The sequence below is a fragment of the Leuciscus leuciscus genome, assembly GCF_965113295.1.
Source record: "Leuciscus leuciscus genome assembly, chromosome: 8".
NCBI classification, from domain to species: domain Eukaryota; kingdom Metazoa; phylum Chordata; class Actinopteri; order Cypriniformes; family Leuciscidae; genus Leuciscus; species Leuciscus leuciscus.
In genome coordinates this window covers 14773451-14787035 of record NC_138732.1, presented here as the reverse complement: position 1 = coordinate 14787035, position 13585 = coordinate 14773451, and the positions used below count along the sequence as shown (strand labels likewise).

Sequence of the window (13585 nt, the reverse complement as noted above, 5' to 3'; positions counted from 1 at the left end):
GTTCTGCTGAATATTTTCCTGCTTTAGCGCTCAAATTTGTTTTGTGTGCATTTAAACAAGGTGGCTCAAGATGTGTCACACAAGATTAGAAATAAATGAGGTCCAAAATCACTAGTTCTTAAGTGTATTGAAAGAGAAATCAGTTGAGAATTGAAAAATGTCTTGAGCTTCCGCACAAATCAAATCATATGGCTTCAGAAGATTTGGAATACAGTGCAGGAATCATACAGCCCACATTTACCAGACGTTTATGGTGCTTTTTTGTAGTATAATCCACTTAATCATCCACTTACAGATTCTGATAAACTTCTTTTGCGTTTCATGGAAGACAGACAAGCATACAGGTTTGAAACGACACGTTTAATTCAGAAATAAGCAAACCTGCACAATGTTAGGCCTCTGAGTTTTGCTTCGGGTTCTTCATGGACCAGGCTCAGATGGGAAGACGTTCCTCAGCTGTTCGATTACCTGTTGCAGCTGCAGTACGGTGTCTTGCTCATGATCAAAATCCTCACCTACACAACATTAAATGCTACAATTAAAATGAACTCAACAGAAGCATAACATAATCAGCCTTATTCAGATAAGTCTCATCTCTTTGCATCTCATTATGGGTAGATGATGGCACTGATATGCAAGGTTGTTCTCGGTCTTACCTGCAGCTTCTGTGTCTGTGATCTCTCTGCTGGGAGGCTCCCCCTGGTGGCCTCCTCCTGACACGGGAGAGGACAGAGAGGAAGGAGCCGAACCATTGGCCTCAGAGTCGTCTTTGGGCTGGGAGACGTGATAAAATGATAAGAGAACAAAGAATAGTTCAATCATAATGAAAACAGTTAAGTATAATACTATTACTATTTCAGCAGTATAAACACTACCATTCAAATGTTTGGGATCAGTACAATTTTGTTTTTATTCAGCAAGGATGCACTAAATTGAAATGAAAGTAAAGGCATTTATAAAAAATCTATTTAAACCAAATTCTGTTCTTTTTATTATATCCTGAATTTTTTTTTATCATGTTTTCTGCTAAAATATTAAGCACAACTGTTTTCACCATTGATACAGTAATAATAATAAATGTTTTTGAGCTCAAAATCTTCTAAATGAATGTAAATCAGCATATAATAAATGCCATCCCAGGAATAAATTCATTTATAAAATGAATAAAATAAAATACTTTTTAAAAAACTATTTCTGATCAAATAAATGCAGCCTTGGTGAGCAAAAACACCCAAACTTTTGTACAATAGTGTAGTACGTATACTGTACATAGCATGCACATTTTCTGTACACATTGTATAATGCAGGGAATTAAACATGTCGCATTAACATCAGAAACATTTGTCATTGCTTATTGTACAATACTTCACATAAATAGTAGACAATATATAGTAGGCTATATACTATGCAGTATGCTAGCCTAGCCATGCTCTAGACAGAAGACAGTTATTTGATGAGAAAAACAGTCACAAGTTTTCAAATGCTGCCAAAACACCAAACTTTGGCGTTTATAGACCAGGGATTTGGCTCGGTTTCCATGTTACAAAGGCTGTGTATTTTCTTGAGGGATGAAAACAAACTGATAAGAAATTCAGGGATGGCTCGCCTCTTTTTTTCCCCACATTTCAGGCAAATGAGTTGAACTGAGGCTGTTTGCATGAATAGTACCTTAAATTTATTCTGAGTTAAACTCTTTTATTGCTCCACAGAGATGTCCACGGAGGTAAGACTGTACATTTCCCAGCGAATTTCTAGGGGTGCTGAACGAAGAGTTAAAAACTCCATAATCCCAGCACATTATTGCTTCCCCGTGACACATCCCTCACTCGATTTTGTAGGTTAAGTCAATCTCTCTTCCCTCCATTCCTTCCCTCTATTTCCGGCTAATTCTTTTTCACCTATAGCTACAGCCTCAGTGTTTTAGCTCCACTCTCTCTCCCCATCCAGCCTGCCAATCATATCTCTACAGCATTACTTCTCTTTTTTCTGCACAACCACCTCTTATACTATTCACTCAGCACTGCCTGAGCTTTTCTTTTCCTCCTCGGCCTGCTTTCTGTCTTTCTTTCAATAAAGAAAAGAATCCTCTTTCTGCCCACTCAGTTCTGTCCATCTCGTTTCTTAAGCTCTATGTTCGTCAGCTCGAGAAATGACTTACCGTCCACCCACTCCATCCCTATGATTCCATCTCCGTCAATAGTGTTCCCCCCCCATATATAATCTCTCTCTACCTCTTCCTTCCCATCTCTGCAATTTACCAGAGGCAATTTACCAGAAGTTAGTGTGTCTTCTCTGCACTAGCTTGTCCTCCACCTCTTTTCAGGCCTTAGTAATGGGTACATTTTTTCTGTCTCAACATCTCTTCTCCTTTCACTTGAGAAAAGTCTTTTCAGTTTCCTGTCTCCTTGTCCTTACCAAACCTGCATTAGTAAGCATCTCTTTACCCTTCTACATGTGGTACATCAAGGCAGTCTATAATATGGTCTATCCTCTGTTCAATTGTCTTCCTACTCTTTTTTGCCGAAAGCTTTAAATAAATCATCTTCCTCCCCTCTGCCCCCCTTTATCAGTATATTTTGTCAGCCCAACTTTATTTCTCACATAGTGGCTGTTATTACAGCTCAAAACATTCCTTCAGTTCAAACTCATTAACATTTAACATTAAAGTATTCAGCACAGAAGGCCCTGATTTACCCGTTCATGTTCCTCCCTGTGCAGCGGTAACATATCCATACAACTCCCAACACACCATTCTTTCATTGTTTCTATCACAATAATCTATGCTGGCTCACATGTTGGTACACGCTGTGGGCATACTCCTCATTTTCAAGGTATATCAGCATCTGTTGACTGACCTGCAGCAGTAGTTCTCTGAGTCTGTGCAGCTGGGACTCCAGTTGCTTGTTGTGGTCCTCCAGAATCTGCATGCGCGTCTCCAGGCGGGTCTTGTGCTGTCGGAGGACTCGAGCCTCAGCTAGGAGCTCTTCGTCTTGCTGATCAGCCGGTGAGCCAGGACCCGACTCCAGCAGCTGGGGTGAAGCTGCGGCCTCTTCGTGCTTCCACTTCAGCCGCCGATACTCACCCTGCAGCACCCTGTGGGAGAGACAACAGCATCATCATCATCATCATCATTACTATTGCTATTACTATTACTATCTGCTATGTTGAGACAAAAGTTGATATTTTAAACTAATATGATTTAATCAAATAAATGTACTTAATTTTGTCTTATAACTTGTTTTTATATAAATTTTACAAAAAGTTGATATTGTACATATTCATATTAAATATTTTTAAATGCTTAATATATATATATATCATTTTTAAATAACTACATTTTATGTAATAATTATTTTATTAATTTGTTTTAATTTATTATATATAATTTTCTGTATTGTGGCATATTTTATATAGAAACGTTGATTCTTTTGTTATTTCTCTACATGTAAAATGAGAAGAGAGCAAGAAAATGATGAAATCCTAATGAAAACAGTTAAGAATATTACTCACTAACGTTTTTATTTTTAGTCAGCAAGGATGTACTAAATTGATTTAAAAAAATACAGTGAAGACATTTATAATGTAATAATTTATAATTTTCTGCAAAAATATTAAGCAGCACAACAGTTTTCAACATTGATAATAATAAAAAATGTTTCCTGAGCATAAAATCTGCTAAATTAATGTAAATCAGAATATAATAATGGCAGCTGAAAACTCAGCTTTGATTAAAGTCCATTTTAAAATGCATTCAATTAGAAAACTGTAAACTGTAATAATATTTCACAATATTACTGTTTGTACTGAATTTTTCATCAAATAAATGCAGCCTTGGTGAGCATAAGAAATCTTAAACCAACCCTAAACTTTTAAATGATAGTGTAGTATGTATACTGTACATATTAATTTGTTTTATGTTATTATATTGCATTGTCTTTATTGGGTCTTGGGTCTGTATACGTTTTTATTTTTTTATTTTTTGAAATTTGTTATTTTAACCCCCTTAAATGAAATTGAAAAAAAAAAAAAAAAAAAAAAAAAAAAATCACTCAGCTCTTTCTGTCCTAATAATGACAGCGTGGAGCCCTGATTTATACAGGAGTTTAAGGTTGCAGATCCCCTGCAGACACTAACAATTAATCTTGTTTTATTGACCTATTACTCACATAAACAAAGCAAGACCCCACGAGAGCATGACTTAAAGGTCAGGATTTACGCAGAAGAAAAAAACTCATAAATGACTCACAGCTGTAACAGTAGCCTCTGGGATGAAACAAAATGGTAGTAGACCTAATATACTTTTTATGTTTCTGTAGATGTTTGAACCTTTGTTTTAAGGTCTAAAGATCACACCTCTTTCATTGGATGCAAGTAAAATTAGAGTAACCATCATAATAGTAATAATGTCCCCATTTCCCCAGCAACACATTTTATCTCAACCAATTAAAAACTATTAGCTCTATCTTAATCCTCTGAAGAGATTTAAAGGGCCAACATGAAGTGCAGTCAATTACAGACAGAAACCAAGAGTCACAAATACAAAGACAAATCATTTTACCCCTCATTATTTTTAACTATAAAAGGTCAGGAGGATAACCCTCAGTTAAAACTTCATATCGATATGAATAAATAGACCACCATTGTTTTGTTTCTCTACAAATTGTTTTGGTTAATATAAAAACATTACAATAAAAAATGCAAACTGATATGAGGAACACACATTCACTCTTCTAAACAAAGTAACATTGTTACATTTATACTCCATTACAGGTACTGCTGTCATAAAAATACAATTACTTTTGTTATATGTAGAACTTTAACCTACATTTAACTTACAACATGAAATATTTTAGCTAAATGTGTAGTTTACTCAGAGTTAATGCGCTCTGTTTGTTTGTTTGATGTGTATGCGCACGCATGCAAATTAAGTGAATTCATGACATGAACAGACAAGGATACAACCATAAAATGTAAGTTATGCACTGAGGAAACGCGTCTCAAATGCATACAACAGCACACGCATCTGTCAGAGCATTTGACGGCGAGCCACGTTAAACATTATGCTGATGCATTTGTTTGGAAGTGCCTCATATAAAGCACTGTCAGGTTTTCGGCAGCATGGATTGTACAGTTTTCCCACAGCAGCTCAGACTGTGACATTACTACGGTAAAGTGACGTGACTGGCTGTGTAGCGTGCAGAAGCAATTAATCAAAAAACTAATTTGTTGTCTATTTTCATTTTTTATTATTAATGATATAATCAATTCATTGTTGAAGAACATTCATCAACGCACACATCAGATCTGGTAAACGGAAGCTCAAGCATGTTCACATGTGAGAACCAATAAGATTCATTACCTTGTGTTATGCAGCACGTTTGAGCTTCCACAAGAACCAGTTGAGCTTTTGTTCGTGTTCGCTGATCAATGTTTATATGTGAATAACAGCCTAAATTCCACTTGTTCATCATTTAAAGCGATCGAGTCTCTTCAGAAAATTTGGACTAAACCACTTTTTCATATGGATTAGTTTTACGATCTGTTTATTAACTTTTTGAAGGTCAAAGTGGTAGTAGATTGTCAATGAAGGGCAGTGAAAAATATTGTGTGTTCCAAAGATGAATAAAAGTCTTTCAGGTTTGGAACAACATGAGGGCGAGTAAATTATGACAACATTTTTATTTTTGGTGAACAAACCCTTTCAGTAAAAGTGCATAAATTATATATTTATTATAATATAATTTTTATGCATAATTATATATTTCCGATAGATTAATGTTATATATAATTTGTTTTTTTATAACTTTGATGTTTATTTTTATTTAATGTTTTATAAAAGATTACTTTTTTTTTTTTTTTTATTATATTCATAACATGTAGTTTCTATATGTGATATAGTTGTGTTGTCTGGTAGATCATAAAACAAGCAAAAACAAAACAACTTACATTGAACTAATGAACACAAAAAACAAATCTAGCGGAATTGTTTTGCATGGTTAAATGCCATTCATATTTTCTTCAAAAAACGGAAATTTTGTTATTTTTGGAAATCCAATTAGTGCTGCATAATTTGCCCATTTCAGCTACAAGTGTGAAAATGTGAATGTGCTCCTGACTGAGCCCTCACCTGTTCTCGTTCTCCAGGCGGTGGAGGGTGCGCTGCAGCTCTTCTCTGTCCTGGCAGTCCAGGTGGGCCAGCAGGTGGCTGTGGGGGGAGTCCTCCTCGAGGGCAGGGCTGGAGTGACGTAGGAGGTACTGATCTTCATCCCTGAGTCCCCCCACATAGGAGACAGCGCACACTGAACACATTAGCCGTGCCACGCAGCAGCAGACACACAAACACACACGCGGCGCCAAGCGTGCACAGAAAGCAGCAGGTACATAAGCCAAATGCACACAAAGCAGCAGAGGCATATCAATACAGCACACATGTACGCATATTCTACATAAACTGCGGATGGAGTATTTAGAGTGTAGAAAAACAGAGCAATGAACACCATCATCCACAGAACAAATAGCTGCGTAGATGCTGAACAATCGGTAATCACACAAACACGCACACTCTTGGAAATCCAAGCACTATCCATGGCATTCACATAAAAAAAGCTAAAGAGGCACAGCCAATATACAGGCACACAGGATGAGTGAAAAAGAATTACCACTACACAAAGGAAGCAGGCAAATAATCAGCGCTCTCACATTTGGCACATCAATAATAAAAAATAAAAAAACTGTTTTCATGCAGTCTGCTGTAATTATACAGGTGCCATTACATGGACCATCATTAAACAAAGGCCATTTATAGAGCGCTGGACGAGAGAGATTTGGTAAAAGCCACTGAAATGGCACATATGCCCTATCAAATAGATTAAATAAATGAATCACTGTTGCACTTTCTCTCTGCCTTTTAAATGAACAATTTCCCTAAAAATACGAAGTGAAAATTTACTTACTCCTATCGCTCCAAAACATTATTTTTCTCGTTTTTCTTCCGTGAAATGCAAACGGTGAAATTCTGATGATTGTTTATTATGCTCTTTTCTGTGAAATGTGGGATGAGATTTCAAGCGTTTTCACACAAAAAAACTACATAAAAATGGTCAATTCATTTTTAGTAACTTATTCTGTTTATTTTGAATGTATAAAGACTTTATGATAATGATATTTACTATTATTAATATTACATTTTTTCCAAAAATATTTAAATAAAAATAACTTTATTTAGGTCCAAAGTCAACAAAAAATGGGCGTCTTGGATATTTATTTGAATCACTGTCATGGTTGGTTACAGGTGATATTCACGGCAAGCGTGACTTAGTTGTTTGATCATACAGAAAATAGGCATATTTCAGCCGCTACAATAAGATGCTGTGCGAACAGAACATTTCGAGAATCAGATATCCAAATAAATGCAGTTGTTATTTCCAAACTGTGTGAGCGTAGCCATAAAAACAAGTGGTTTGCCTTAAAATGGTGTTGCGCACAGCACTGCATACGCAAATTGGTCTGAACAACTTGAAACATTATCGTTAATTGACTTTTCATTAACTTTGGTAGGCTGTACAACAAAGCAATTGTAACTGCATTTTCTGCAGAAAAATTAATCCTACGTTTTTAATGATCATATGCTGGTGAAGGGGGAGAAACCTGGCGAACCACATGATTTTTGTCAAAGAGCCCTGTGTGGCTCACAAGCCATAGGTTCCTGACCACTGGTCTAAATGATTCAAGAAGTCCAACAAACTGACCCAATGATCTGGTCACAATTAACAATTGTGATGAAGATTATCAGTGAATGACAACTTGAATTCCTCACACAAGTTAATTTTATAGTTTCAGACTTGTAATCCAGTGCATGAGACACGTGGATCACTTTTATGACGGTAACATGGACCTTTTGCATGCCATTTAAAGCTGGATAACTTATTGTAATTGTATAGAAAAGCGTGATTCTTTTGTGTTCCATGGAAGAAAGAAAGGAAGAAAGCATAGGAACGACATGAGGACGAGTTCATTTTTGGGTGAAGTATTCCTTTGAATTTCCTTTTTTCTCTCTCACTCATGCACACACAGTCATTTCCAGCACAAAGCATGCACTGCCATGACTCTGGGCTGTGATGGTCTGACCTCTTTTATTAGTTTTGCTTTTGTGAGGGCTCACCTTATTTCACCTATATATGCTTATAATTCTGTGGCAGCCTGTAGCTCTTAACATCTTGTTTGGTAGCATTTCAATAGCCCAACCTCTCTCTCTCTCTCTCTCCCTCCTGTCAGCATCCAAGCCTGCTCTATTCATCCCTACTCTTGTGCTCCTTAATCACACAGACTTAATATGATGGAGGGCGAACGCGCACATTGCCATGGGTCGTTTTCATTATCTTTTTTAATTAATGTGACTGCCCAGCTACACCAAACATGAAGGAATGCATGCATGGCCATGCGCACATCCACACGCCCATGCATGAGGACTTAGCAGCTGTGACAGATTCTAATGTGGGTGGGAGGTGGTGTACTCACAAACTTTCATCCGGAGAGAGACTGTCGGTGAAAAAGGAACAGTTCTGGTTCTCCATTTCTGCCAACCTGAAAAGAAAAAGCAAGCGAAATGAAAATGTCATATTATGGAGCATGGGTCACAACAAACAGGGAGGCGTACAAAGGCAAAGCCACTGTGCACTGTAATTTGTTTGCTGGGCCAAGGACTGTGACTTCAAACACGAGGCAGAGGAATGGAATTGCACACCGTTGGCGGAGGAAAAGAAGACGACAGCTGTGACTCATCGAGACATCTCAGCGACTACATACGAGACACCTTAGAGCAGTTTCTCCAACCCAAAAATCACATGCTGTGATCCTACCTTGACATTTCAGATACCGTGTACAATTAACCTGGGTGGCAAATTATCATGCAACCGCCGAAGCTGTGCCTCCCGACTTCACCCTCTACTCTCTACCACCATGACAAAGCCAGGGGAGAATCTGTTCCCATTTCACTTCATTTGTCAAGAATTTTTATGACATAAATGCCTCCCCTAGGTATTTTCACCCAAACCCCTTGTAAGTTTTCATTCCCTGCCACAAGTTGCACAGTAAAAACAGAATATAAAAAAGATCTCCAACAAGCACCACAGCTTACATGTCACACCACAGACATGCCATGGCTGAACGTATACAGTATGTGCGCTTTATGGTTCACTGCAGCTCGAGTCCTTGTGACATCCTGAAGCCAAAGTAAGGCTGAAATGTGCAATTTCTATATATCTAGCCACACCAAACGCAATTGCAATAGTAATGGAAGCAAGACTCTGTGGTCATCAATGAAATCTCCAAAACTGTTTGTCAAGATTACATTTCAACAACATACACTACTGATAAAAAGTTTAAGGTCGGTAAGAAGTTCTTTAAAATAAGTATTGTATGCTCACCAAGGGTTTTTGTTCACAACATACAGTAAAAACTATAATATTATGAAATATTATTACAATTTAAAATAACTGTTTCTATTTTTAATATATTTAAGTGTAATTTATTCTAATTAAGCATTCTAATATGCTGATTTACTGCTGAAGAAATATTTATTGTAGAAAACAGCTGTGCTGCTTAATATTTTTAGGACTCTGATGAATAGAAAGCTCAAAACAACAGATTTATTTGAAATAGAAATCTTCTGTAACATGTATTTAATGTCACTTTTGATCAATTCAATAAAAAAACTTTAAAAAAACTTTTACTGACCCCCAATTTTTTAATGGTAGAGTCAAATCAGCAACAAAATATGACGACATTGGTATCATACATTATGATATATCATATCTCCACTGCTTGATTGCTTGTTTAGTCACAAAAATGTTAAAGCATTTAAATCGCCCAACTCTAATATATATATATATATATATATATATATATATATATATATATATATATATATATATATATATCAATCAACCTTGTGATCTTCTGCAAAGCTGCTTTGAAACAAATGTGTATATACGATGTGTAAATGTGCGATATACATTTGAGTGAAATAAAGATAAATGATATTTCTTTCGTTTAATCTAACAATTTAGGCTGGTCCAGCTTATTAAGTCACATCTGTTTGTGTTGCACCTTTCGCAAAACATTCTGTTTTAAATCAGTTTTACAGAGATGTCTCAGATAAATAGTCATGATATAGAAAAACAGGTGACATCTTCATTACAGAGGTCTAGTCTATGCAAAAAGATGGTCAAATTGTCTCCACTTCCTTCCACTATAAAAAAATGAAGCCAAAATATCCCAGAAATATCCGTTGACATCTTGCGCCAATTACGTTATTTGTAGCCCGAGCAGTAGTGATCCTGAGGTGAACCCGTGGTACCAAGGTCCTGCACATACTCCAGCAGGACTCAATCACAAGCACAGTTGCCAATCTTGACGTTACAGCTCATTTTTAAAGCATCAAATAACTAACTAAAACAAAACTTACCGGAAAAACAAACACTTGAACAAACATCAACGTGATAAGAACCACCTGAAATGACAGAAACCATCTCTTGGAAAAAATAATAATATTTGAAGTGTAAATGGATTTTTTATTTTGGCTTGCATCTCATTTGGATTTCATTGACAGGACGGGGGGTAACTGCAGCCAACAAAGGGGGTGGTCAAAATGTGCGGCAGACTTGATGCTAATGCTCAATATAGCGCCCCTTGTGGCAACTTTGAGAATGCAACAAAATGTGCTCCAACCCAAGCCAGAATCCAACAATGTATAAAAAGAGGTTGCGTGGCTTATAGAAGGTTCACCCTGTGCCTCCAGCAAACTTCTGTGTGCCATCCAGCACAGACAAGATTAACCCAACACAACAGAGGCGTTTTCAACACAACAGGGAGCTGACAATGGTCCCTGTGCTTACCATTAGCAACACAGGGGTGAAACTTTGCTTTTAGCAATGCACTGCACTTTCCCTGCCTTAGCTTACCCTTAGGTGAGAGACTGGGGAGATTTCACTGCTTTACCAGGACAGCCTGTGAATTAGCAACAATATAAGAGCCTCTATAGAGAGGCTCCGTAATGAGGAGTGCTAAGTGCATTCATGTCATGTTGCTAGGAAAGCTGCCAGAGAATGGTCTGAATTCAACTTCAGAACACAGCAGACTACAGAACCCACATGCAGGATGGGGCTGCCTAAGAGAACAGCAGAAAGTCGATACACATTCACCCACCAGGTGTCCTTCAGCCAATGACGGTGGTACTGGCTGTCCTGGTTAACCCCTCCGCCTGGCTGTGACGACTCCTAATTGAATCCGCAGAAGTATCCATCAGTTCAGATCCAATCAAATGTGTTACTAGGAACTGCTGATGATGCCACAGATTCCAGGGTGCGAGGTCAAATGGAGTTTATGGTTATACACGCATGTATTTGTATTTGTTTAAATGGGTATTTCTCAGTGTGTGGTGGTTAGTGTGGTCTCTTGTTACAGGGAAAAAGAGAGGTCACAAACACAAATCAGCGAGTACATAAACATTGTGTGTTAATATTCAGAACAACGGCTCATTCTTTCTGATATGCTGTCTGCTTTTCAGATGAAAGGCCATCACTACAGACCACTTACTCTGTCATATGCAGACTTGTACAGCGAGTCTAGAACATCAAATGCCAGTGGATTTATTCTCCCACCCGCTCTATCTTGAGGTCCTCCAGTCATTACTCTGGATTAGCCTATACACGCACATACAATCTCTGTTCTCTTGGCTATGACGTTCTCTCTCTGCGCTCTTACTGCAGATACCACATCTGAAACATCTGATGAGAATTTAATTTTCTATTAAAGTTCAAAGCAAGTCTTGTCGATGTCGAATATAAATAATGTGCCACCTCATTTAGCACATGCTCTCTCACATTTTGTGAAGGACTGAACTATCAGATAAAAGTGAATGAAAGGGATTTTCCAATGGGCTGCAAAAGAGATGTGGATTTTTCATTCTTTGTAGAAGCATTTTTTACAGCTATAAAATGCTTGTCTTTTCTTATTTAGCCAACACTTAGATCAAGCTGTTTAGTTTAAGAATGCACAAAAGCATGAAGGGAAAAGGACGTGAATAGAAAGCTTGAGAGTTTCCTGAAAGCACATCAACATCAAAGAATCAAACGTCAACATGCAAAGACAGAGTGAGGAATTTAATTACAAAGAATGATACCTGTCAGATAATGTTGTTTATCACCATGTTTTTTATGCCAACCATATTTTGGCAGCCAAATTCAATAAAGAAAAAATACAAACTAGATAAGGCCGCAAATATGTGACCAAGTAAATGTATAAATAGACGCAAGAAAATAAAACCACTTTACTGTGGTGAAGAAATAATACCGGACGAGCCCCCAGATATATATATATATATATATATATATATATATATATATATATATATATGTATGTATGTATGTATGTGTATATACATATATATATATATATACAGTGGGTACGGAAAGTATTCAGACCCCCTTACATTTTTCACTCTTTGTTATATTGCAGCCATTTGCTAAAATCATTTAAGTTAATTTTTTTCCCTCATTGTACACACAGCACCCCATATTGACAGAAAAACACAGAATTGTTGACATTTTTGCACATTTATTAAAAAAGAAAAACTGAAATATCACATGGTCCTAAGTATTCAGACCCTTTGCTGTGACACTCATATATTTAACTCAGGTGCTGTCCATTTCTTCTGATCATCCTTGAGATGGTTCTACACCTTCATTTGAGTCCAGCTGTGTTTGATTATACTGATCGGACTTGATTAGGAAAGCCACACACCTGTCTATATAAGACCTTACAGCTCACAGTGCATGTCAGAGCAAATGAGAATCATGAGGTCAAAGGAACTGCCTGGAGAGCTCAGAGACAGAATTGTGGCAAGGCACAGATCTGGCCAAGGTTACAAAAAAATGTCTGCTGCACTTAAGGTTCCTAAGAGCACAGTGGCCTCCATAATCCTTAAATGGAAGACGTTTGGGACGACCAGAACCCTTTCTAGAGCTGGGCGTCCGGCCAAACTGAGCTATCGGGGGAGAAGAGCCTTGGTGGGAGAGGTAAAGAAGAACCCAAAGATCACTGTGGCTGAGCTCCAGAGATGCAGTCGGGAGATGGGAGAAAGTTGTAGTAAGTCAACCATCACTGCAGCCATCCACCAGTCGGGGCTTTATAGCAGAGTGGCCCGACGGAAGCCTCTCCTCAGTGCAAGACACATGAAAGCACACCTGAAGGACTCCAAGATGGTGATAAATAAGATTCTCTGGTCTGATGAGACCAAGATAGAACTTTTTGGCCTTAATTCTAAGCGGTATGTGTGGAGAAAACCAGGCACTGCTCATCACCTGTCCAATACAGTCTCAACAGTGAAGCATGGTGGTGGCAGCATCATGCTGTGGGGGTGTTTTTCAGCTGCAGGGACAGGACGACTGGTTGCAATCAAGGGAAAGATTAATGCGGCCAAGTACAGGGATATCCTGGACGAAAACCTTCTCCAGAGTGCTCTGGACCTCAGACTGGGCCGAAGGTTAACCTTCCAACAAGACAATGACCCTAAGCACACAGCTAA

General features: G+C 37.8%; 1 protein-coding gene across 3 annotated transcripts in view; it reads right to left on the bottom strand.

The window, feature by feature from the left end:
- The window catches only part of drp2 (dystrophin related protein 2), a 172012-nt gene that overhangs the window by 4558 nt on the left and 153869 nt on the right, over positions 1–13585 (bottom strand). For 2 of the 3 annotated variants that reach the window (XM_082178200.1, XM_082178202.1), the window contains exons 18-22: positions 8518–8583; positions 6128–6268; positions 2856–3093; positions 657–774; positions 382–515 (exon numbers count right to left, since the gene is read on the bottom strand). In XM_082178200.1, coding sequence (XP_082034326.1) covers positions 421–515; positions 657–774; positions 2856–3093; positions 6128–6268; positions 8518–8583 — 658 coding nt within the window. In that variant the 3' untranslated portion in view covers positions 382–420. Of the gene's footprint in view, positions 1–381; positions 516–656; positions 775–2855; positions 3094–6127; positions 6300–8517; positions 8584–13585 lie in introns of those variants that run through there. The other variant, XM_082178201.1, reaches the window with a different exon arrangement.